The sequence below is a fragment of the Ahaetulla prasina genome, chromosome 13 (assembly GCF_028640845.1).
Source record: "Ahaetulla prasina isolate Xishuangbanna chromosome 13, ASM2864084v1, whole genome shotgun sequence".
Taxonomy (NCBI): Eukaryota; Metazoa; Chordata; class Lepidosauria; order Squamata; family Colubridae; genus Ahaetulla; species Ahaetulla prasina.
Window position 1 is genome coordinate 24,218,381 of NC_080551.1, and position 26,939 is coordinate 24,245,319.

General features: G+C 44.1%; 1 protein-coding gene across 1 annotated transcript in view; it reads left to right on the top strand.

Moving 5' to 3' along the window:
* Positions 1-26,939, top strand: part of CSPG4 (chondroitin sulfate proteoglycan 4) — a 53,905-nt gene that overhangs the window by 19,490 nt on the left and 7,476 nt on the right. The window contains exons 2-6 of the mRNA XM_058156845.1: positions 16,719-16,882; positions 18,210-21,782; positions 22,545-23,024; positions 24,425-24,601; positions 26,345-26,543. Coding sequence (XP_058012828.1) covers positions 16,719-16,882; positions 18,210-21,782; positions 22,545-23,024; positions 24,425-24,601; positions 26,345-26,543 — 4,593 coding nt within the window. The remainder of the gene's footprint in view (positions 1-16,718; positions 16,883-18,209; positions 21,783-22,544; positions 23,025-24,424; positions 24,602-26,344; positions 26,544-26,939) is intronic.

Below are 26,939 nucleotides of genomic sequence, written 5' to 3' on the forward strand. Positions count from 1 at the left end.
CTTAGGGCTGGAGAGACAGCCAAAGAACGTGTGAAGGCAACCCCATGAAAACATGGCAGAAAAGAGGAGGTAGATGGAACCTGTTGGTGCCACGGTGTGAGAGACAAATGGAGAAAGTCATGATTCACAACATATCTTGGTGTGGGCTGGTGAAGTTGCAACCAAGTTCACCCTTCCTCAACCAGTTACGACACCCAAGATCCAATTTGGGTCAGTCACCAGGGCCAGAGGTTTAGTCTTTCAGACTCATGTTGGAACCCCATCCTCAGGGAACTTCCAAAAGTTGGATAGGCTCCAGTATGAGTCCAGAAGCTCGGAAGATTAAACCTCTGGACCCAGTGACTTACCCAGATTGGATCTTGCAACATTATCCTAGGATACGTATATTTGCCTTCCCTCATGAGTTACAACACCCTCTCTCTTAGAGAAGGCTGACCCATCCATAGTGTGCCCAGAGACGTAGATGCTTTGTTCCTTCTCTTTTTCCTAATATTTACAAGTTTTCCCTTTTTTTTTCTGGGCAGCTGTTCAACGGTATCTGTTCTGTAGACTTTTCCCTTGGGGAAAAACAATTTATGAGTCAGCCACAGAGAAGCATTCTTCAAAGCTGATGCCTCAGGAGTTCTTCTGGCTCCTTTTTAGCATCATTCCTCCAGAACAGGAAGTTTCACATTCCCAAAGGAGACTTTTCACCCTCATACTTCCTTTTTGGGTGGCTTTCCATGGCCCAAATCTACATTGCTGAGATGAGCATTTGGGATCAACATCTTGCAAGGAGTGGGTGGGGGGAAGCTGTTACTGTTTCTCCGTATTCATGCACGTTAATGTGCTGTTTCCAAGCTACCACTTGACTGGAGTCAACCTCTCAAGTAGACCAGACTGGAAACATGACACAACGAGCTAATCTTACTTTATTGTAGGGCTACGTTGACAGAACCTTGCAAGTCTGAAAGTGTAGATCTGCCATCATCTTCTTTTATTCCCTGATCAATCAATCAAACCATCAAACTGCCCAAGGAACTGCTGATCCAATTCTACAGAGGAATGATTGAGTCTGTCATTTGCACCTCTAGAACTGTCTGGTTCGGTTCTGCAACCCAACAAGACACACACAGACTTCAGAGGATCATTAGAACTGCAGAAAAAATAATTGCTACCAACCTGCCTTCCATTGAGGACCTGTATACTGCACGAATCAAGAAAAGGGCCGTGAAAATATTTATAGATCCCTCACATCCTGGACATAAACTCTTTCAACTCCTACCCTCAAAACAACGCTATAGAGCACTGCACACCAGAACAACTAGACACAAGTCAGTTTCTTCCCGAACTCCATCACTCTGCTAAACAAATTCCCTCAACACTGTCAAACTATTTACTAAATCTGCACTACTATTAATCTTCTCATCGTTCCCGTCACCCATCTCTTTCCACTTATGACCATATGATTGTAACTTTGTTGCTTGTATCCTTACAATTTATATTGATATTGTTTCCTGATTGCTTATTTGTAGCCTATGACTATCATTAAGTGTTGTAAGTGTTCTTGATGAAGGTATCTTTTCTTTTATGTACACTGAGAGCATATGCACCAAGACAAATTCCTTGTGTTTCCAATCACACTTGGCCAATAAAAAATTCTATCTATCTTCTATCTATCTATCTATCTATCTATCTATCTATCTATCTATCTATCTATCTATCTATCTATCTATCTATCTATCTGATGAGTTAGGACAGATCCTATCTAAGTTTTTCCCCCACTTCCTGTTATTCAGCTCTGGGCTCCCCAGCCTTTTATCAGATCATTCTTTGGGTAGCATCTCTCCCCTTTGTTTCTTGAAGTCATTCCCACATATCACTACATTTTGTATGAAGGAAAAGATGGGAGAAAACCTCACCCCAAGTGAAACTCTTGGCCAAACTGTCTACTTTCTAGAATCTGCATTAAGTTTCTGCTTCCTCAGTGCGGGGGCAGGGAATCAAACAAAGCAAGATGTCAGTGGCATGCAATCTTAGCCCCATCTATTCTTCACACCTTGTAGGTGTGACCCATATCTTTGATGGCATCAGCATGCCATCATCTTGATATTTGGGCATCCATATTCAAGTGATCCCTACCAGGTGTGTTTCATTGACACATGAAAATCCCATTCCTGCATAGACAATTACTTGTTCTAGAGCTCAACTAAAATTCTGGCCAACATTTAGACATAGCAGGCAGCACGAAAGCAATCTAATTTTTAAGCTCTCATTTACTCATCCTTCCTCTCTCTCTTCTGCTAATTAGCAGCTTTCCTTGAGAGTCAAGCATAATAAGATTTGTCACCCTTTCAGATATGGCGAGTCTTGGCTGTTCTTCGTAAGGAACGATAACACAGCTACCTCTCCAGAAATTAAATACCAAGGGTTGTACTTGGAGTATTAATGTTCATTGATTGAATATTTTAAGAGTGGACAACAGTCCCAAGTACAACAACCTCTTATTGATGTCTGCATTTCTCTATCGATTGCTCTCTTCCCAAATTGAATCTGGTGCCGTTGAATCTGTTGGAGAGCAGTCATCCCAGTCGGGAGGAGGGATCAAGTGAGGAATTAGTTTGGACTCCTTACATAAACACAACAGGGCAACAGCTGATGGCAGGTAGCGATGGCAGGGCAGAGCTCCGCCCACCTGCCCGGGTGTCATTACTTCCTGGTTTTAACCAGGAAGTAATGTGTTTTTTACCTTCTGCACATGCACAGAAGGTCCGTGCGTGCATGTGACATGCGTGTGTGCATGAGCGAAGCGTGCACTTTCGAACCAGTATGGAAGGTAAGTAGATTTCACCCCTGAGTTTTTCCCAAGTGAAAGCTGCCAGTGTTGGGAGATTCCTGTGTTATAGGCAGAGAACAATAAAGTAAGTTAGAACTAGTCTCAGTCTGGTTGTACAACAGACTCCTTCTTTTCCCCGCTGTTTTGTGAAAGGGGGCAGCCCAATTCATCAAATGAAAGCCCACCAACCTCTCTCCAAATTGATTTAGGCCAGAGAGGCTGTAGACCTTCGCAATTCCTCATCTGCTATCCAGGTTGGAGATGCCTTTTCCCAGAAGCTTCCCGGCAGGATAGAGAAATCTGGGAGTCAGGGTGGAGTCCGGATGTCCACACCATCAAATAGAAAGCAGGAGAGGGGTGGGGGAAAGAGCAGCGGGTGAAGTTGCAAACCACATCCTGTGGGGCTGTGATCATTTTTCCAAGCCAAATTCACTCTGGCAGGGCTTAGACCATAAGCGCAACTGAGTCACACTACAAAGGCTTCATTTAGACTAAGAGAAACGCAGCCGTCTTTTCCCCTCTCTGGCTTCGCTTCCCTCTCCTTGTGCAGCTTCAGCCTTCATTTCCAACTGTTTGGGGAGAGGTTTCCAAGGCAGGACGTTGGAGGGACGTAACTTATCCTCATTTGTTCCACTCGACAGCACCCTAAAGAGCTGTTCCTGGCTCGGCTGTGGTCTGCTCTTGATAGACATCGGGCCAAGCCAGGATCTGCCTTCCGACTGCACACAAGTCTTCTTCTGTCACTAAAAAAGAGCTTCTCAGCTGTAGTCTCAAACTTCTGCAGAGATTATTCTCCCTCCTCCACCCAATATTTCCCTGAACAAGATTTTGGAGCTGACTTCGTTTGGGACGATGGAAGATGCAACTGTCTGGTTCTCTCAACCACGTCATTTCATTTCTCTCCAAAAGGCCCACACTAAGCAAACTCCATCCTGAGTTATTAAGGAGAAGCCCATGAACCTTCTTAACTTTCCTTTCCCCAAAATTTTCGATTGCATTTTTTGCAGTCATTCAAATTCCATCCGGGACCTCTGATCCCATCATCCAATTCTTCTGACTTCCCCAAAGCAAGTGCCTATCAGAAGGAAAGAGACCTCTGCACAGTATCAGCTGTTCTGCTGCCACAAAGTCTCTTTCCAACACATTTAGCACAAGATCCGCTTTAGAGCCCACACGTCTTGGTGGGTGGGTGGGTGGACGGGGGGGGGGGAACGCTTGACTTTTCCAATCAAGCCTCTTGAGGTCTCTTCCTCCATAATGGGGGTCTTTGTCTCTCTTATCCAAGCTGCCAAATCAAAAATTTTGCTCTGAGCGGGGAAAAAAAAATCCCTGTTATTGTTAGTCAGAAACACACAAGGAGTGGATCTTGTTATAATTATTATTGCAACTGTTTTATTTACACACTGGGCAAAAGAAGGAAATTGTTCATCCCGCAACAGAATCTGGCTGGCCCTTTCCTGCTGTTAGGAAGGGAGTGTGTGTGTGTGTGTGTGTGTGTGTGTGTGTGTGTGTGTTTTCTTGGAGCAAATCGGCTGGGCTGTCTGTGCGGGGAGACGGGTGGGTTGGCAGAGGTTTACCAACCTTTTAGTGGGGCAGGACTCCATCCGGTGATTTCCTGCAGGGCCTGCCATGGGCTTCCCACCCTTCTTCAGTAAACATCTTCATAATTCTGAATGCCAGCCTTGTTATCTGGAAGGATGGATTTGAAATACTGGGTGGGGGGTTGTGTGTAAATGTATAGTGTATAGGTATATCTATCTCTCTAAATATATCTATAGTTGTATCCTAATCTATATATCCATATCTGAATCATCTAAATCGATCAATTGATCCATCGATCCATCGATCCATCGATCAATCAATCTATCGATTGATCTATCCAGAGGTGGGATTCCCTTACCTTCCCTACCAGTTCGCAAATGTGAGTGCGCTCCCTCTCTCTCTTCGCTGGCGCGCACCACCTCTGCACATACACACGACCTTCTGCGCATGCACAGTAGCCACGCATTACATCTGGGAGGGTGGGCGGAGCCTCCCACAGTCAGTGCTACCGGTTCGCACGATCCGGACAGAACCAGCTGAATCCCAGCATTGTATCTATCTACCTATTTATTTATCTACCTATCTATCTATAACTTTATCTAAATCTATCTATCTATCTGTCTCTCATCTATCTATCATCTATCTATCTATCTATCTACCTACCTATCTTTCTATCTATCATCTATCTATCTATTTATCTATCATCTATCTATCATCTATTTATCTACCTACCTACCTTTCTTTCTATCTATCTATCTATCTATCTATCTATCTATCTATCTATCTATCTATCTATCATCTACCTAGCTAGCTATTTGATAGCTCTCTATTACTTCTATTGATATCCATACATCTTTGCAAAGTGAAGAAAAAGATAATAAAGGTGTAATGGATGGAGATTTTGGATCCAACTTTTCTCTTCCAGGGGTTAGAAAAACTCTGTTGAAGCCTGCAAGCATTCATGGTTAACTTGCGCTTTGGAAGACAGGCCCAGTAAAGGCTGTTTATATACCAGTCGGGGGTTGCCAGTTAAAACTCCTTAATATTATACATTTTAAACAAGCTTCTCCTTTCTTAAGTTCGTACTTTTCTGCGGCAGAGTAACTGGAAGCTAAAAGCAGGGAATGAAAAGCCCTCTTTTTAAAACGTTGCATCTGTGGGAGCCTCAGAGTGGTCCCTGGTGGGTTTACATATAATTGAGTCTTTTTGCATGTGTCGAAAGTGGGAGGGGAATGTTTGTACTGAAGCAGAATCAGAGATCTGGAAAAATGTAATTTAAAGGAGGGTCTCAGAGCCTCTTCTGTCTTCACCGAAGGTGGGTACCATCACCACCTTTTCCGGTCTCAGGATTTCAGCTTGCCCACAAATTTCAGAATTCTCCACCCAGATTTGTGGGCAAAACAACCAGACAGACGAATCTTGAAGGTCTCCGGATCCAGGAGAAATCCTTCAACCATCACCAATGAGGGATCATCCCTAGGAATATCACTCATGAATAAGATTCTGGGAAGAGATCCTTCAAGGTGGTCTTGCTTAGACTGGAAGGGTCAGAAGCCAAGGAGGCTGCAGATCACGGGTGAAATCTACTTACCTTCCTTACCGGCTCTGAAGTCCACACACCCCACGCGCCGCATCCGGTTAAAACCAGAAAGTAATGACACCCGGGCGGCGGGTGTCTCCAGTGGTTCGGCGATCGCTACCGGATCGCTGAACCACAGGCCACGATTGCTACCGGTTTGCGAGATCCAGTCAAAACCAGGAGCATTTCACCCCTGCTGCAGATCCTTGGAGAAAAAAGGTCGAGTGAGAATTTTTCCCAATCTCCTTGCTCAACGATTGACCCATTTCTGAAACTCATCTGATGGATGGGGCGGATCTTGGAGAGAGAAACGCAAGATAATTTGTCTGTGTTAACCCACTTCTTCTCGTTCTCTGCTCTCCAGTGTCACGCCCTACTACTGCAAAAAAAAAATGGGAAGGATCGGGCCCTCTTCCATCCATCTGGGCCTGCCTTTCAGAAAAATTTGACCCCGTTTATAGCTGGCTTGGAGTACGCCAAGTTTTTTTCTGCCTTCTAAGGTCCTCCTTGGATCCCAAACTCTGCTTCCACCCGTGCATGGAATAGGGTGTGTGGGAGGGACTGGAACTGCTAACTTCCTCTTAAAAGGACAGCCACAAAACAAGGCTGGTTGGGGGTCCAATCCTTGATCGCCCATCTTCCCTGGAAATGCAAACCCCCTCCCCACTTTCATAGGATCTATAAAAACCAAGAATGATTTGTTGGGTTTCTTCCAACATATTTCTGCTCCTCCTGCTTTAACTTTTCTCGACCTGTAAGAATCGTAGGAATAAGCATACAAGTCAGAGAAATAATGGACTCAGTCAAGCCAGATGTGCTCAGGAATGCAGTTATTCCTCTCCTTTCCTCCATCCAGTTTCCCTTTGAGAATTCCAGCTTGGCTTTCCTAAAAGAAAACATTGAGATCCACAATTTCAGGATGCTCCTTTGTCTGCGTATAATGGAGGCATTCTTTCTTCCCCAAAGTAAAAAGAAAAAATTGGGAAGAAACCTTTGGTCACCTGCCCTGAAACGGGTCCTATTCTTGCTGTCATCCTTTTTTTCCTAGTGCAACTGACAAGGGGAGCTAGAAGCCTTCAAAAAGATGGATCTTCTTGAAGGACAGCCCTTCTCCAGAGAGAAAGACCTGGCAGGGCACCTAGGTTGGAGTCCAGTTTGGCGGTTTGGGAGTTGAGGACAAAGAAGGTGCAGAGATGGCCTGACTCAAGAATGTGGGGCCTCTTCAAACCCTTGCAGCTTCATGGGAATAAGCACATCTTGCTTGCTTTTTCATTCTATGAGCTGAGGGAGAGGAAAGAGGAAGGAAGGAGAGGAGAGAGGAGAGGAGAGGAGAGGAGAGGAGAGGAGAGGAGAGGAGAGGAGAGGAGAGGAGAGGAGAGGAGAGAAGAGAAGAGGAGAGGAGAGGAGAGGAAAGAGGAAGGAAGGAGAGGAGAGGAGAGAGGAGAGAGGAGGAGAGAGAAGAGAGAGAGGAGAAGAGAAGAGAAGAGAGGAGAAGAGAAGAGAAGAGAAGAGAAGAGAAGAGAAGAGAAGAGAAGAGAAGAGAAGAGAAGAGAAGAGGTCTCTCTCATTAGCCATGGTGGGATGCCATCTTCTCTAAAAGCAGCTTTCAGTTTTGCCTTCGGCCTCAGGAAATCGTGTGGTGGCTTAGCTCCCAACACGTTCCACAAACACAAGCAGACAAGGCCCCGGCTGTTCGGCACAGCAAGGAGGTCCAGTCCCCTGATGTGTTTTTCTGCCTTAAGAAAACGGTGCGGCTCCAGCCAGAAACGGACAAGAACAGATGGTCCCTTTCAGGATGAGAAATACTCCGTGTGTGCTCATAGGTAATTAAAGAATTCTTTTAATAAAATCTTGCATACGCCACTGATTTCCTCTGGCATACCTGCCATCTTCGTTTTCTCTTTGCACACACATACACACACACGCACAATCTCCTCTGGTCTTTTCATCCAAAACCTGGCCATTCTTCTTGTTATCAGCTGGGACCACCCTGTTGAAACACCCTGTGCCTTTCTACAGGAAAGCTCTTTTCCCATGGATGGACCAACCCATCAAACTGAGTTGAAGAGTTGACTCCATCCGAGACCTCTGCAAAATCCCACCAACTCTTCAAACAGATTCAAAGATCCCAACTGGATCCCATATCTTGGCCCCAGTAAGCTGCTTCACGGTTGAACAGCAACATGATCCAGACGGCTCTCTTAACTTCTCTTATGGCATTGCTCTCCATCCATTCATGTATCAGCTGGGATAGCAGAAATAATATTTATGCAGCCCGTCGTAAGGGTGGCTATGTTTGTTTTGGAAACAGCGAAAGGAGATCCTCTCTCTTTTTTTATGATTTAATATTTTTCTTTTTAAAAAATTAAATTTTGGAATTTCAGTCCAAAGCAGTTGGATAATGCCACCTCACCAACCTTGCGCTAGAGGAAATGATGACTAAGATTTAGGGTAGGAAATGACTAGATCGGCTATGGACGGTTAGGCAATTAATGCATAATTCATTAATCAAATTAATTCACAATAGCATAAAAGTAAGCCAACGTATCCTCTCTGTTCCCTTTCAAGTAAATCTCTTCTCCCTCTCTCTCTCTCTCTCTCTTTCTCTGCCTCGATTTCCTTTCTGCTGTCCTGATCTGCATTTGCATTTGCTGTGGGGGGGCGGGGAGCCATTGATTTTAGCGGGGTGGCTTCAAAACTATTTCAAAGGATTTAATTTCTTTGTTCCTAGACTCAGGAGTTCCTCTTTGCTCTCTCTGTCTTTTTTGGATGAGCTACTTCTAAGAGTACAAATGAAGCGCATGCTGGCACTGACTGTTCATTGTTTGGAGACAAAACAACACACAATGGCAATCAAATATACAAGAATCCTGAACGAGTTTCTCTCGGTCTCTTGAAAGATTCCTTCTCTTCATCCCCCTCTCCATCTTTCTCCGGATTTCAGATGCAAATCTTTTTCTTGAAATACAACAGGGTGAAGTTTTGAGAAACAAGGAAGTGCTGATGTTGAAGGGTCGTGGACCATATCTATCTGTGGGGGTGGAATTGTTGACCTATTTGCAAGTCAAGAGATGCTGTAGAAAATTTGTTTATGTAATAGGGGAAATCGAATTTCTAAACTATTTTTTTAAAATGAGATGGTCTAGTAGGGACCAGAGAGGAGGGACAGTCCTGCCTTGGAGTCTTCTTTAGAGAAAAGACCACCTGAGTTTTGTATATTGGGAATGCAAGCTATAACAACATATGCACTGGAATTCATTTTTGGATTTCCAACCAATCATGATGTAGAGAATAAATTCTAAGACAGTGTTTCTCAACCTTGGCAGCTTTGAAGATGGATGGACTTCAACTTCCAGAACTCTCCAGCCACCTGTGCTGGCTGAGGAATTCTGGGAATTGAAGTCCACCCATCTTCAGGCTGCCAAGGTTGAGAAACAGCATTATAGGAGAAGGATTGCGGTGGGAAGCTACAGCATTGTCATTATTGTTTGTGCAAATTGGGAGTTTGGAAAACATTGCACGGTTTCTTTTGTCTGATTGCCCTGCCAATACTCATCATATGCTCTGATGAAGCAGAAAGATCTAAGAGAGGCTTGAAGCTGGGAATAAGAACTAGTTGTAACTTGGGGAGCTAGTAATTTGTAGATAGGGGGGAAAGAAACACACAACAGCCCTAAAAACACTAGTTATCACTCCCTGCAATCACTGTTGAGGCTCGTTTTCAGGAAAAAATGGTCTAAGATCCTAATTCTCGTATCTCCAAGGTTGCACAATTTTCTGGAAATCAGGAAGACGAGTGCAAATAATTTGAGGTCCGATTGGGTATATGAGACACAGAACAGCTGATCTTAAAGGCATAACAAGACAATTGATCAGGTCATGAAATATCTAACAAGACATGCCAATCCTTGTTAGCTTTGTGGTGGTTGTTCAGTTGCTAAGTCATGTCCGATTCTTCATGACCCCATGGACCAAAGCATGTCAGGTCCCCCTGTCCTCCACCGTCTCCAAGAGTTTGCTCAAACGCACGTTCGTTTTGCAATGACACTATCTAACCATCTTGATATTGATTGTTTCCTTATTTGCTTATTTGTACCCTATGATTAAGTGTTGTATCATTAAGTGTTAAATTTGTATCCTATGACCATCACTAAATGCTGTAAGTGTTGTACCTTGATGAAGGTATCTTTTCCTTTATGTTGGAGTTGCTGGCTGGGTTGGCAGTTGAAACCCCTAGATTGTTGGTCATGGGGGATTTCAATCTGCCATCAATTGGCGCGGCATCCTCGACTGCTCGGGAGTTCATGGCTTCCATGACGGCCATGGACCTGACTCAATTAGTTGATGGCCCTACTCACATTGGGGGAGGCACCCGACCTGATTTTTATCTCTGGCCAGTGGTTGAATGATCTGATTTTAAATGATTTAGTTGTTGAACCTTTGTCATGGTCAAATCATTATCTCCTTTGCCTGGACTTTCTGACCACTATCCATCACCGCAGGGAGACGGAGCCAATTCATTGGTTCTGTCCCAGGCGCCTGATGGACCCAGAGAGGTTCCTGATGGAGCTTGGGCCGTTTCCCGAGAATCTGGCCCACGACACGACTGAAGAACTAGTCGCGGCCTGGGAACAGCTGGAGCTTTGGACCGTGTTGTGCCTTTGCGGCCTCTGACCCAGCGTCGGTCTCAACCAGCTCCTTGGTTTTCCAAGGAGCTGAGGGAGATGAAACGCCGGAGAAGATGCCTAGAGAGTGTCTGAAGATCCAGCCGTTCTGAGGCTGACCAGACACTAGTTAGGTCCTATAGCAGGACCTACCTAGTGGCATTGAGGGATGCGAAGCGCTCTTACGTTTCTCCCTCATTGCGTCAGCAGATAACCGCCCGGCCGCCCTGTTTCGGGTGACCCGCTCTCTCCTTCAACAGGAGGGGCGGGAGGACCCCTTACAAGGGCGTGCCGAGGAGTTTAACGGTTATCTATACGATAAAATCGTTCAGCTTCGGGACGGATTGGATCAAAATTGGGTAGATCCAGGTGAGAGTTCCGAGACCCGTCTTGTTGAGGTGGTTTGGGATAACTTTGACCCTGTGACTCCCGAGGACATGGACAGGTTGCTGGGTAGGTTGAATGCCACCATATGTTTATTGGATCCGTGCCCCTCCTGGCTGGTGCTGGCCACGCAGAAGGTGACACGAGGCTGGCTCCAGGGGATTACAAATGCTTCTTTGTGGGAGGGGGTCTTTCCCGCTGCCTTGAAAGAGGCGGTGGTGAGACCTCTCCTCAAGAAGCCTTCCCTGGACCCAGCTGTTTTAGGAAATTACCACCCAGTCTCCAATCTTCGCTTTACAGCAAAGGTTGTAGAGAGTGCAGTGGCATGTCAGCTACCCCAGTACCTGGATGAAACTGTCTATCTAGACCCGTTCCAGTCCGGCTTTCGGCCCGGATACAGTACGGAGACGGCTTTGGTCGCGTTGGTGGATGATCTCTGGAGGGCCAGGGATAAGGGTTATTCCTCTGCCCTGGTCCTATTAGACCTCTCAGCGGCTTTTGATACCATCGACCATGGTATCCTGCTGCGCCGGTTGGAGAGGTTGGGAGTGGGAGGCACCGTTTATCGGTGGTTCTCCTCCTACCTCTCTGACCGGACGCAGACGGTGTTGACAGGGGGGCAGAGATCGACTCCAAGGTGCCTCATGTGTGGGGTGCCGCAGGGATCGATTCTCTCACCCCTCCTGTTCAACATCTATATGAAGCCGCTGGGTGAGATCATCAGTGGTTTTGGGGTGAGATACCAACTGTACGCTGATGACACGCAGCTGTACTTTTCCACCCCAGGCCACCCCAGCGAAGCTATCGAAGTACTGTCCCAGTGTTTGGAAGCCGTACGGGTCTGGATGGGGAGGAACAGGCTCAAACTTAATCCCTCCAAGATGGAGTGTCTGTGGATGCCGGCACCCCAGTACAGTCAGCTGCAGATGCGGCTGTCTGTTGGGGGCGAGTTGTTGGCCCCGTTGGAGAGGGTGCGCAACTTGAGCATGCTCCTGGATGGGCGGTTGTCTTTTGAAGAACATTTGACGACCGTCTCCAGGAGAGCTTTCTATCAGGTTCACCTGATCCACCAGTTGCGTCCCTTCCTGGACCGGGATGGCCTATGCACGGTCACTCATGCTCTCGTTACCTCTCGCTTGGACTACTGCAATGCTCTCTACATGGTGCTCCCCTTGAAGAGCACTCGGAGACTCCAGCTAGTCCAGAATGCGGCTGCGCGGGTTATTGAGGGAGCAGTTCGGAGCTCCCATGTAACACCTATCCTGCGCAGACTGCACTGGCTGCCTGTTGTCTTCCGGGTGCGCTTCAAGGTATTGGTTACCACCTTCAAAGCGCTCCATGGCTTAGGACCGGGATACTTACAGGACCGTCTACTGCCGTCTTCTACCTCCCAGCGACCGGTTTGTTCCCACAGAGAGGGACTCCTTAGGGTGCCGTCAGCCAAACAATATCGGCTGGCGGCCCCCAGGGGGAGGGCTTTCTCTGTGGGGGCTCCTACCCTGTGGAACAAGCTTCCCCCTGGACTTCAACAATTACCTGACCTTAGGACCTTTCGCCGCGAACTTAAAACCTATTTATTTCGCATGGCTGGACTGGCTTGATTGTTAAAATTTTAATTTAATTTAATGGGTTTTAAATTTCTGTAATTTTATTGGGTGTAATTTGTATTTTAAATTTTTTGGCCAATTGAATAAGTTTTTTAAGGGTTGTTTTTAATATTGTATGTGTTTGAGTTTGTATTTTATTTGGTTGTTCACCGCCCTGAGTCCTTCGGGAGAAGGGCAGTATACAAATTAAAATATGATGATGATGATGATGATGATGATGATGATGATGATGATGATGATGATGATGATGTACACTGAGAGCATATGCACCAAGACAAATTCCTTGTGTATCCAATCACACTTGGCCAATTAAAAAAAAAAATCTATTCTATTCTATTCATCCTCTGCAGTCACTTTCTCCTTTTTGCCTACCATCTTTCCCAACATCAAGGTCTATTTTATTTTATTTTTTGCACTCATTCATTCATTTATTCATTAACTTACAGCTTCAGATTTATCACTCTCTAATATTGACAAATGATGCAATTAGCAATGAACAAGGCTTGGTGTCAGACAGGAATACACAGTTACTAAGTGGATGGGACCCTGAAAGTCATCTGGTCCAATCTTCTGCACAGGGGGAAGATTGACATTTATTTATTTATTTATTTATTTATTTATTTATTTATTTATTTAGTAACAGTATAGACATAGACGTGGACACATGAAAAAAAATTGAAGATAATCACAGCTGAGCCACATGATCATCAGAGCCTTTTTTTTTTTACTTTTAAAAGCATTTTTTTTACAACCTCTTTGGCCGAAGAGGTTGTAAAAAAAATGCTTTTAAAAGTAAAAACAAAAAAAAAGATTGCACGCCACAGCTGGTCACCCACCCATACACAACACACACACACCCCGGTGTGCTGTTCTACTTACCGCATACTTCCTTTTGGCGTGCACTGAGTGTACAAGCACCTTGCATTTGGCGCGCGGGGCACACTGCGCAAGCGTAGCGCGCATGCGCAGCCAGCAAACCAGTAGTAAACCAGTTCAGATTTCACCACTGCTTGCCAGGCAACTTGAAAAAAAAAATGAATTGCAAATGATAGTCCTTGGCTGGGTTTCTAGTGAGGTATAATTTTTATCGGGTGTTTGATATACGCAGTTTGCATTCAATCTGATATGAAGTCAGTACAAGTAGATATAATGGTTTCAAATTTCCCTGCATCCATTTCATACCGTTTGTAGTGCTTCCTCTAATACATGCTGGAAATCAATAAATGAGCAGACAATGAGCATTTATTAAAGGAGAAATCATTTGTTTTCACTCTCTCTTATACATTTTAAAAAGGTAACATTCTTCTCAAATTCTACTTGTTCCTGGGATTGTAAAGAGGACAGGCGAACGATAAATGTGGTATTCTATTTTCCTAAAATGAAAGATGCAATGCTCAGAAATGAAGATATGCCTTAATTAAAACCCAGAATGAGACCAAAATGTCAAAATACTCACAGAAATAATTACTGGAGGGCCAATAGAATTGTTTTCAGAAATCAGCAACTCTGAAAATTATTAAACATAGAAAACCAACATGTAGCACTAAGTATAATTTTCCTGTTAACATGCTGGAAGATACCTTTTCCAATTTAATACCAAAATGATAGGCATGGTGTTGCTGAATTTTTAAAACGCAGTGTTCTAATTCTTTTTTTTTTTTAAAGCATGCAATGTTAAGAAAAAGCAATGTTTTAGGTGGGTTCTATTTCTTCGGAAGATGTAATTTATTTTGAGTCTAATAGGGTAGCAGCTGCCTTTTCACCAAAGGGAAGCAGAAGGTTTAAAACTGAAAGTCGACCTTCAACGTCCTCTACAGATAAAAAAAGGAAGCTAATCCCTCCGTTTTGCAAAGGGCTGGGTGTGTTTGGGACTCCAGACTCGGAGCCCGTGTCAATCTTCAGGCCGAACAAGAAGCCCCATGGCCTGGTGACATCCTAGTCCTTAGAGGATTTGAAAATGAGGACAAGGTTCCACCAGATCTTAAAGTCTCCCTGCTGTCTAGATTAAAAGATTGCACAAGGCAATGGGAGCAGAGAGAGTGGCATGGAATTCTGAGGACATCTTCATCAGAAGGGAGGAGGAGAAGAGAGGGAAGGAAAAGGGGAAGAAGGAAGAAGGAAGGAGAAGGGAAGGAGAAAGGGGAAAGGGAAAGGGAAAAGGAAAGGGAAAGGCATGGTGGTTTTCTTGCAGATGTTTAATTATCCAACTAGATAACACAATCAGTGCTAGAAGGGAGTGGGATTTGCAGAAAGGAGGAGGGGGGCAGGAGGAGGAGGAGGAGGAGGAGGAGGAAGTTTGCTTTGTCCAAGTGCATATCTTGCAAACAAGCTTTGAATTATTTGAACAGGCCAAAGGTGGATAGAATCTAGGCCTGTCTTTCCTCAATCTTGGCAGCTTGAAGATAAATAGACTTCAGCTCCCAGAATTCCCCAGTCATGCAAAGTCTGCACATTCTTTAATGTCGGGCAATTAGACTACACAATTGAGAAAAGTGCAGCTTCCAAAAGCTAATTGCGTTTCATGTCACAATATTGGCACTAAAATGCGCGTTTGAGTAAATCTGCGGCATCAGATGTAAATAGAATTAATTTCTTCTGCGATCCTTAAATAGAAAGAACAGGGTTTTTTAGAAAATTGGTCATTTGTCCTCCTTCTGCCTGGAATCTGACCAAGAAGCTCTACGGTTAGCACACCCACTCTTGAAATGAATCGTTTTCTTTGCTGTTCATCCCTTCTCCCTGCAGATGTGTTTCCCAGAATCTAGTGGAAATCTTGCAGAGAGAGGAAGCATAAAGCTGTTCTCTGCTTCAGAGAAAGTAGCTGGGCGTTAGTGGACATGCAGTAGTTAATTGAGGAGGGGGCTAGATTAGAAGACCTTTCCTCAGGTTGGTGTGGGTGACATCATCTGCCTCCTGCCATTGTAGAGGTTCCATGGCTTGAAGTTTTTAAGCCATGGTTGGCTAGTCCATTGTCTGGGACAATGTTACTCAGCCTTGGCAACTTTAAGATGTATGGACTTCAACTCCCAGAAAACCAGTTGGAAAATTCTGGGACCTGAAGTCCACACATTTTAAATAGAATTCTTTATTCTTTATTGGCCAATAAAGAATAAAGTGTAATTTATTGGTGTGATTGGACACACAATGAATTCATCTTTGGTGCATAAGCTCTCAGTGTACATAAGCAGAATAAAATACATTCATCAAGTTGAAAGACACAAGCAACATGGTTATACTCATAAGTGGGAAGAGATAGATACTAGTACGGAAGAGAAAAATAATAGTAATAGAACCTTAGTAAATTATTTGACAGTGTTGTGGGAATTAGTTGTTAAGCAGAATGATGGCATTCGGGGATGTCCTTGTGTCTAGTTGTTCTGGTGTGCAGTGCTCTGTAGCACTATAAGATAGATAGATAGATAGATAGATAGATAGATAGATAGATAGATAGATAGATGATAGATAGATAGATAGATAGATAGATAGATAGATAGATAATCAGTTCTTCTGAAGAAAGCCATCACTTTTTTGAGCATGTAGCTTTCCCATTTGATAGATTTTTTGGTCTATCTCCCAGTTTTTAATTCAAGTAATATGGCCCTCACAGACAAAGGCATTTCCTCACTTCCGCCCAAATGCATGATGTGTGGGGATTCTCTGGTTAGTGTTACTCAACTTGTAATGTCTTCCTTGGGTGATGTTGCATCTTATTCCTTCTTTTCGGGTCTTGAAAACTGAGCTCTGTCACAGATTAAGCAAGAGCTGGGTTTTGTAAACTGTAAATCCAATCAACTAATAAATAGGTTTCATCAGTAGCTAACCTCAGCTATACTTGGAGCTGAGATGGCTGAGTGTTCAAGAAACTGGTCTTCATAGATGGTATGATCTCCCCATCTAATGTCTGCGACTGGTACTGCAAGGTTTACCTCTCGGAGGTCTTGATTTTCCTCCAGCCAGCCGCTTTGCAAAATCAGTTCTCCCGTTGCATTTGCAAGAAATATTCTCAAGTGCCTCACTGGACTTACCCAAAAAATTAATTGTCAAATCCATCTGTTGTTGTTGGGGTTTTTTTTGCAAGGAATTGTTGGGGGTGAGGAACATCTCTCTCAACGTTGCTTCTTTTTCAGTGTCTTTTTTTGGAGATGACCATGTGGAGATCCCCTTGGTCCACACCTACAGCACCATCCATCTTCACGTGCAGTTCCTCACCGGCTATCACAGTGCCCTTCTCTTCTTGGCTGCTGGGCAAAAGGACTATCTTCTTCTAGAGCTCCGTGCTGGAGCCCTGCAGGTCAGCAAAATATTTCCCTGGCTTGGGGAGGGAGGAGGTGAAAGGAATGTTTAGAACACAGAATAATAGGTTGGGAGGGACCTTGGAGGTCTTCTAATCCAATCCCCTGCTCAAGGCAGGAGATCTTATACCATTCCAGACAAATGGCTGTCCAATCTCTTCTTAAAAGCCTTCAGAGATAGAGAAGGAAGGAAGGAAGGAAGGAAGGAAGGAAGGAAGGAAGGAAGGAAGGAAGGAAGGAAGGAAGGAAGGAAGGAAGGAAGGACAGCCGAATAACAGAGTTGGAAGGGACCTTGGAGGTCTTCTAGTCCAATCCCCTGCTCAAGGCAGGAGACCCTATACCTATATCTACTCTACTGCTATTTCCCATTGCTTGGAGCTAAAAAAAAAGAAGAAGAAGGGGAAGGGAAGGAACAGAAGTCTTTGGGAACAAGCTTGCAATTATAGACTGCAGAAAAGCTTGTGATTAATTAAGCATTAAGCTGGAGGAACAAGAGAGCTTTATTTCTGAGGGTGGGGTGGGGTGGATATGTCTAAATTTTGAATGCCAGAAGCAGAACATTGTTTTTCCTTGTTTATTTGTTTGTTTATTTGTTTGGAAAGGAATGGTATACATAGAATGCAGAAAGGAGTTTGAAAAAAGACTATTTCTTCTTGGTTTGTGCCGGGGTGAAATGCTCCCGGTTCAGTCCGGATCACCCAATCCAATAGCGATGGCGGTGGGTGGTTCGGAGAACCAGTAGCAAAAATCCCTGTGTGTCCCCCACCCCCACCCCCACACTATGCCCAGCTGAGCCATGCAATCATCAGAGTTTTTTTTGTTTGTTTTTTACTTTTAAAAGCATTTTTTCTTCGGCTGAAAAAATGCTTTTACAAGTAAAAAAAAAAAAGCCTCTGATGATCGCACGACTCAGCTGGAATCGTCAGAGCCTTTTAAGAGCATTTTTTTACAATCTCTTCAGCTTTTAAAAATGCTTTTAAAAGGCTCTGATGATCCCAGATGAGTTGCCTGATCATCAGAGCCTTTTAAAAGCATTTTTACATCTTCGGCCGAAGAGGTTGTAGAAAAAATGCCTTTAAAAGTTAAAAAAAAAATTGGCCACACCCACCCATTCACATTACCACCACCACCACCAAGCCACGCCCACAGAACCGGTAGTAACAAATTTTACATTTCACCAGCTGGTTTGTACCATCTGCAAAAGTGACGTCATCTTCACTTCACCCATCCAGGCAGCTAGCGAAAGCAAAGTTCTCCCCATCCTTCACAAGATGGAACCTGCCAGTACAATGCGTTTCTGATGCCTTTTGTCTTCTCTTCCTGCAGGCCACAATGGACCTGGGCTCAGGAGAACTGTCTGTCAGGTCCCCAGCAGAACTACAACTCAACAACCTTGTGACTCATGATGTTGATCTTCTGGTGACGGATGGCAAGATGATCTTGATTGTGGATGGGCTCTTTAATGCTTCCACAGAAATTCCAGAGCCTCTTCGAGAATTGGACATTGATTATGGGCTCTATGTGGCAGGTACAGGAAACCTGGAATTGCCGTACCTCACTGGAGTGAGTTTGTCATTCCGGGGCTGTCTCCATACTCTGACATTTAATGATCGTGATGTCCTCACTGCGCTGGCAACTGCCACTGGTGTCAAAGCAACTCGTGGCATCCATGAGGGATGCAGTGAAGAATTCTCTGCTGGCCCCGAGGTTCCTTTGGGCTTCCTAGGATCAAACTCTTACATCACGTTTCCTGGTTGGAATGCAAGGAACGAAGGAACCATAGAGTTTGTGATCACCACAGGTGTCAAACAGGCCCCTCTGTTTTACCAATCGGGGCTGGAAAAGGATTTCTTCTACCTGGAAATCTTTGACGGACACTTAAGAGGTGTGGTGGAGAAAGGGAATGGCCTGGTACTGCTTCACAACAACATCTACCTCAGCAACGAGCAGGATCACTATGTCAAGGTCTACATGGACAATCGAAAATTTGAGATCCTGGTTGACTATTATGTCTCACAGACTTCTAGCAAGGAGATCCATAGCCACTTTGACCTTCAAGGACCTCTTTTTCTCGGCGGTCTGAATGAGAAGGCTGCCGGCAGAATGAAAGACCGTGGACTGGGCTTTACATCTGCAAAGAGCTTCTTCAATAACTCCTTTGTGGGTTGCATAGAGGACTTGAGGATTAATGAGGAAAGGATGAGCCTGAGAGATGCTCTTGTGACGAAAGACGTAAGCGCTGGCTGTGGAAAGTCAGATCAGTACTTGGATTATGATAGTGTTTATGAACAGGATGAAGCCACCACAAGCTCCCCTCTTGACAGTTGGCAGGGCCCTGTTATGGAGCCCTGTCGCCCAGATCCTAGCTTGCCCCCAGTCTTCACTAACTTCACCAAACTCTTGCACGTCAGTCCCCTGGTAGTTGCTGAAGGAGGCACGGCTTTTTTGGAGTGGTGGCACACTCAGCCGACCATTGACCTCAACCGTGCAAACATCAGGCAATCTCAAGTCCTCTTCAGTGTCACTACGGACCCAAGACATGGGCAGCTGGAATTAAACCTCTCCAAAGTCAGGAGCAGAGGCAAGTTCACTCTCTTGGACATTGTGAATCGGAAGGTCAAGTATGTTCATGATGGTTCTGAGGGCCCCATGGATCAGCTGCTCTTGGAGGTCACTGTGACTGCCAGAGAAGATATTCCAGAGTGCTTGTGGCAAGGCCAAATATATTTGCTCCCCATTAAGATCAACCCAGCCAATGATGCTCCTGAAGTGGTTTTCCCACATGGAGATTCCATGGTCATCCTGGAACACACACGCAAACATCTCAACCCAGCCATCTTTCAAGCCCATGATGACGATACCCCCTGTGACAGCTTGCGATTCCAAGTGGTTGGTGGGAAGAGAATGGAAGAAGGATATCTGGAGTACGACTTCCATCCTGGAGTCCCAATTGAAGAGTTTTCCTGCAGAGATCTGGAAGCAGGCCAGGTGGTCTATGTCCATCAAGATGGGCCTGTATCCACCCTTACCATCCAAGTGAACGATGGCATGGTGATGAGCCCGGTGGCCACCTTGAGGATAGATGCAGTGGAGCCAGATATCCAGATCCACAATAACACAGGACTCTTTGTCCTACAAGGGGACAGCATTTCAATAACCAAAGCCAACCTTTCTGTGGTTCTTAATGCCGTCCAGCAAAAAGTACCTGTGTTGTATCACTTGGTCTCTCCTCTTCAGTATGGTGAGATCCAGAAGCAAGGAGGGATGAGTGGAGAGTGGAAGAAAACAGAATCTTTTTACCAGCAGGATATTGATCAAGGACGCATCCGGTACGCTAGCACAGATGATGAACATCGAGCAGAAGACATGATTGAGAAGCTTCAGTTCACCATCCAGGTAGGCCAGAAGATCCTGAAAAACAACACCTTCCCCATCAGAATTCAAAAGGCTGCCATCAGGATGAAAACTATGGTCCCCCTCCAGATGAAACATGAGAAAGAGAAAAACATCACATCTGCTGAACTGGAGGCAGCTTTGGATGAACCAGGTTCTGAGCAAGTGACTTTCCACTATGTGATCCTTCAGCCACCCAAAAAGGGAAATCTTGAACTTCGAGGCACCAGGCTGGCTGAGGGCTTGAGTTTTACCCAGGAGGATTTACAGAGAGGACAACTGAGTTACATTGCAACTGTTAGAGACTCCAAGGAAACAGAAGACCTTTTCCAGTTCCGGGTCATGGCTAAACCCTATTATTCCCCTGTATATTTTTACAAATTAGAAATAGGGGGGGATCCAGATACTCCTGTCTTAACCAATGTCCTTTTGTCCGTTTTAGAAGGAGGACAGGCCATCATTACCAAGGACTATTTGTTTGTCAAGAGTGCCAACAGCATGAACTACATGTATGAGGTGATAGATGGTCCTACACATGGGAAACTTATCTGGAGGACCTCTGAGCCTGGATCAACCAGGAAAGAGATGATAACAACATTCACAAATGAAGACATCCTACAAGGTCGCCTTGTCTACCAGCATGATGATTCTGAGACTCTAGAAGACGACATCCCATTTGTAGCCATCAAGCAGGAGGAAGGAAGCTTTGACTCAGAGACTGAGGAGGTGAGAGGTGTCTTCAGGGTCTCCATTCAGCCCGTCAACGACCACACCCCAGTTCAGGTGGTCAACAAGGTCTTCAACGTGGTGCGTAAAGGGCAACGCCTGATGACTACAGAAGACATAGCCTTTATCGATGAAGATTCAGGTTTTTCAGATGTCCAGCTAGTGTTGGTAAGAAAAGATATTCTTTTCGGTAGCATCATTGCCGCAGATGATAGAAATAGCCAGCTCTATCGCTTCACCCAAGATGACTTGAGGAAGAAAAAAATCCTCTTTGTCCACTCAGGAGCTGACCGAGGCTGGATTCAGTTCCAGGTTTCTGATGGTCTTCACCAGATCACAACACTTCTGGAAGTGCAAGCTTCAGACCCTTACCTCAAGATCAACCATACTGGCTTAGTCATTCACCAAGGTGGCCAAGAAGCCATTGACACCTCTGTCCTCAGGTTGGAAACCAACATAGACATCAGGAACGACCAGGACATTCTCTTCCGTATCTTGGCCCCACCCATGTCAGGAATGTTGCTACGAGATGGCCAGGAAGTCTCGTCTTTTACCAAAAAGGACCTTCTGGCAGGAGATATTATTTACCATCACAACGGGAGCAGAAAGTCCCAGGATGCTATTCATTTTTCTGTTGAAGCAAATCAGGTGTCTGTGGAAGAGACACTGAAGGTTACCATATTAGCAGATTCCCATCTTGACCCACTAAATCTTGTCCACAACGAGAAGATACATGTCCTCCAAGGAGAAGCGATGGCGATTAAAAATGACTACTTGCTGGTAAGCTCTACTTGTCCTATTTTTTGATGTTGTTTCTATATTTACTTTTCCTTCCCTCAAGGCTAAAAAAAAAGTCTCTATGAAGATTCTTAGTCATCTAGGTCAGGGATCTGCAAACTTCGCTCTTTTAAGACTTGTGGACTTCAACTCCCAGAGTTCTTCAGCCAGCAAAGCTTAAAAGAGCCAAGTTTGCAGACCCCTGATCTAGGTTATCTCAAAGGTGCTTTTTCAAAAGGCAACTGGACTTTGTTTTTTTTTCCTTGAGGAAGAAGATGTTTCGCTTCTATCCGAGAAGCTTCATCACTTCTAATTCCATCTTTCCATCCGTTTAGTCAGAACTGATGAGGCTTCTTGGATGAGAAGTGAAATGTCTTCTTTCTCAAGGAAAAAACATAATCCAACTGCCTTCTGAAAAAGCACCTTTGAGATTAAAAAAAATCTCCAAACAAACAAGAAAGCAAGAGGAATAAATCTGTGGATTTATGAATTAAGGGGGTCTTTAAGACTTATTGTTTAAGGGAATTTAGATAGCAATCTTGTAATATGTGGAGCCGTAGCAGTGCTAGAAGTTCTTCTAGGCTACCTAAGCTCATCAGAGTTTTATTACATTAAGAGATTCAAACGTTTACTATTAAGATTATCATGAGAGCAGCTGGTTCCATTCAAGAATCACCTTTATTATCAAGATAGTAAACCACCATCAAATGTGATCGGTGTGAACCAAAGAAATCTCAAACATTTCCTTCCTCGTCCAATCTGCAGGTTGAGCATGATGAAATTGAACCCCAAAACATCATCTATACAATCATCAACTCTCCCAACTCAGGGTTTCTGGTGGCTTTGTCTCAAAACCATGCTTCGGATGAACCTCCAAGCCTGGATCCCATCCAGACCTTCACCCAGGAAGATGTAGATGAAGGCAAAGTTCTCTTTCTCCATTCCAGCCCCGAGATTCAGAGGGATCAGTTCATGGTTGATGTTACCGCTGATGGCGTAGATGCTCTGAACGGGGTAGTAGTAGACCTGGAGATTCTTCCAATTTCAGTTCCTCTGGAGGTTCACAATTTCACAGTGACTGAAGGCCACAGCCAAGTGCTTTCCATGGACATTCTGAATATTCCCAGCACTTACTCCTCATCTTTCGACGTAGAATTTGCGGTTGTTGAGATACCAGAGCATGGCATCTTCCGGAATATGGAAAGACCTGAAGCAGGCAGCTTAAATGTTTTCTCCTGGTATGAGGTAGGAAGCCACACAATCTCTTCAAGTTTTTTTTTTTATTATTTGAAATGAATAAATGTATGTGTTCATTCATTCCAGGCCTCTCGAAATATCTCTGCTGTCTTAGAAATACTGCAGAATTTATTATCACATTTGAATTAGTTTGGTCTTTATGACCATCATGATTTATGTCTATAATGAGCAGGCTCCATGGTGGTCATAAATCAAGGAGTGCCCATAGTTCTCCAATCTGCAGGTCTGCAATTCTATATGTGTATGCAAAATGTTCTTCCGGGTGCAATTCAAGGTGTTGGTTACCATCTTTAAAGCGCTCCATGGCATAGGAGCGGGTTATCTATGGGACCGCCTGCTGCCACCAATAGCCTCCCAATGACCTGTGCGCTCCCATAGGGAGGGCCTCCTCAGGGTACCGTCAGTCAAACAATGCCGACTGGTGACGCCCAGGGGGAGGGCCTTTTCTGTGGGAGCACCTGCCCTCTGGAATGAGCTTCCTCCAGGGATACGTCAACTCCCCGACCTCCGGACCTTTCGACGCGAACTGAAAACTTTCTTGTTTTATCGTGCAGGGCTGGCCTAACGTATTTTAAAGCTGGGTTTTTATTATGGTTTTACTACTTTTTATTTACTTCAGCCTTTAATTGAATATAGATTTTTAAACATTTCTTGATTTTTGTACCTCTGCTTTTTATCTGGCTGTAAACCGCCCTGAGTCCTTCGGGAGAACGGCGGTATAGAAATTGAATTAATAAATAAATAATAAATAAATAAATAAAAGAAAACTACCTCTATATTTGTATGCAAAAGAAAATAAAAGGGCATTTTTCTTTTAATTTAAAACACAACTGTTGGTTTTTATCCAACCATATGGACACCTATAGAGGAAACATGAAATGCAGAGCTGATAGTCATCCATTATATGGAATCTTGATATATAAAAAGTTGTCTTATGTTGGCTCACTTTGTGATATCCTCTCTCTAGACTATTTGGGATCATGTCTAATCTCTTTAGGATTAACTGGCTGGTTCAACTGATCCCGTTTTCCTCTTGACTCAACACAATCTGTTAAGCAGGTTATGCAAACTGAACTACCAAATTAAACATTTGTCCATTGGCTCAAAAAGTACACACCCAATATTGTCCATCTAACAGGCCACATCTCTGAGTTTCTAGTTTTCCCAGTCCTTCATGGCACTGACTGAACTTTCTACATCTGTGTATCCTATAACATTTAAGCATGAAGGAGTATTTGTTTGCCCAAACATCTTGGTTGACCCAACTTTCAGAATTAAACCACCCCAGTTTAATTGAAATTTAATTGCTCCACAGTGCTTTTGAAATAAATGTGAAACAGGTAGAATCCTAGCCCTAACCCTTATCATAATGTCCTCTTTGCATTTAGGTAGAGAATCAGCTCATCAAGTATGTGCATGATGGAAGTGAGTCCTTGACTGACAGATTCACAATCATTGCCAATGTTTCTGAAGTTAATCAACAGAGTCAACCCAAGACCATCTCCATTAGCATCTCTCCAGTCAATGATGAGGCACCGGTGCTAATGATCAACACAGAACTGCAGGTATTTTCTTCAAGAGTGGCAGATGGAATTTTGAGGTTACCCCAATGGATTTTCCCCAGAAATCTTATTCTAATTATAGCTATTAAGTAGAAGCTTCAGATGGTCATGGAGAAACCTACAACTCTTGGCTGAACCAATGGGAGTACCCTAAAATATATATTTATTGTGACTGCTTTCACTTGTTGAGTTACCTCCAGCTCTTTGTGAACGAACAGGTATTATTTTGCCGAGACTGAATTTCTTTCAGTCTTGTAAGGTCCTCCTTATAGGTAGTCCTCAATGTACAATCACGGTTGGGACCAGAAAATCCACCGTTAACCAAAGCAGTTGTTAAGTGAATCAACATCCCCTGGAAGGGAGTGCCCCAAAACCATTTCATTCTTTTATTGACCATCAATTGTGTTGTAAATGTTGTACCTTGATGAACGTATCTTTTCTTTTATGTACACTGAGAGCATATGCACCAAGACAAATTCCTTGGGTGTCCAATCACACTTGGCCAATAAATTCTATTCTATTCTATTCTATTCTATTCTATTCTATTTTTTGCCATCTTTTGCCTGGCAGTGTAAGAAGTTGGTCGCAAGATGGCAGTAGAAATCTTTGCAACAATTTCCAACTTGCAAGAGAAGTTATGGCCAAGAGGAAAAAGGAAAACATTCACTCAAAGGCAGGCAGTTTTGGATCACTGGAGCTTTGCTTCTTGATCAGGGATTCTGGGAATTATTATTTATTAAGAGGTCCGATCCCTAAAAGTTGGAAAACCTTGCTCTAGATTATCTCTGACTGAGGACCATCCAAGGTCTCTCATGAAGCGGAATTCATATTTTGCAGCTAGTGCAACCGTTAGTCATTTCTCCCCTTCCAGTGTTAATCCTCTAGTTCTCATCCTTCCTTCTGGGATTAATAAAAGAACTGACTGCCTAGTGTTGTGATGATTTAGCAAGGAGCTTTGTGTTAATCCAAACAAAGAATAATGATGGCGAGCAAAGGCTGGCCAGCAGAGTCCCTAGATATTTATGACCGCCAAGTCCCTTCAGTCAGTTCTGCTCTAAACGGATTCCAAAATTAATCCCCTAAGGAATTTTAAAAATACCAAATCCGAGCTGCAAAATTCCAGAGAACCATTGCCAGGAAAGATGGGAGTTCTGCTTCTCCTTCTCCAGCAGACCAGGATAAGTGGGGTCAAAGGCCATCTCCTGAAGAACATGTCCATTGGGTCAGCACAAAAGATGGAGCTGGACCTTATGCCAGAGGAAGGAGGACAATTTCCACATGGAGGGTTTTTTTTGTTTTTGTTTTTGTTATTGCTGTTTAGTTTTATTTTGAGAGAGAGACTTGTTGTGGAGAACAAAATTGAGGGGGAAGATGTTATTAAGAAAGACTAAATCCAAAATGACCAAAGGCGATGTCCTCATTCTGTATGATCTCATTGTTGAACAGATGCTCAACAGGATCATTCAGGGGCCAGAATTTTTCTGGGATTCATTCTTTCTTTTTCTTTTTTTTTAAGAATTGTTTTGCTTTCAAGAACTTGTAGCAACTTGGGATTTATTCCTGCTGCAATTCTTGCTTAATGCCAGCGACCAAAACAAATTGAAACAAACAAACGCTAAATGGGTTTTCAGGGTCAGAGTTGGAGATCTCTGAGTTCTCCTCAGCTGAAGCATTTTTAATCTCGTCCGTATCGTAGTCAGACTCAAAGTTGTGTTGGTGACTGTGTTTCTCCATCTTTCCTGCCAGATTGAAGAAGGCGGTGCTGCTGAGATTACCCCGGAGATGCTCCAAAGTGAAGATGAAGACACCCCTCTAGAAGAAGTCATCTATTCCATCAGGACCCCAGTCAATGGGAAGGTGGTCTTGAAATCATCACCTGACAGTCCAATCCAGCGGTTCACCCAGGCCCAGATAAGCAGCCATCTTGTTCAGTTCATCCATGAAGGTTTGTACGAGAATGGAGGAAAGCAGGAGGTTTGGGCGCAGAGATGACAAAGTAGACAAAACTCTGCCAAGTCAGATGGTTGGATTAAGTAGTTCAGCTTTGTCAGCTCTTCAAAGTTTCAGATATGGGTCTCCCCAGTCTTCCCCCCAAATGCCAAGATTGTACTTGAGACCTTTCTCCAGACCAAGACATGAGATAAAAAAAAAATATTTCTCAACTCCCTATGATTTCAATTCATGAAAGATATCTAAAAGCAGAGTCCCTACGACATCAAATCATTTCTGAATTCAGTTGAGTTCCTAGTAACATCAAATAGCATGTTGTTGGATTCTCATGGCCTTCTCCTAGAAGGTCTTCCAATTTCCAATCTAGCCTTAGATGGGTTCATCTCCCATC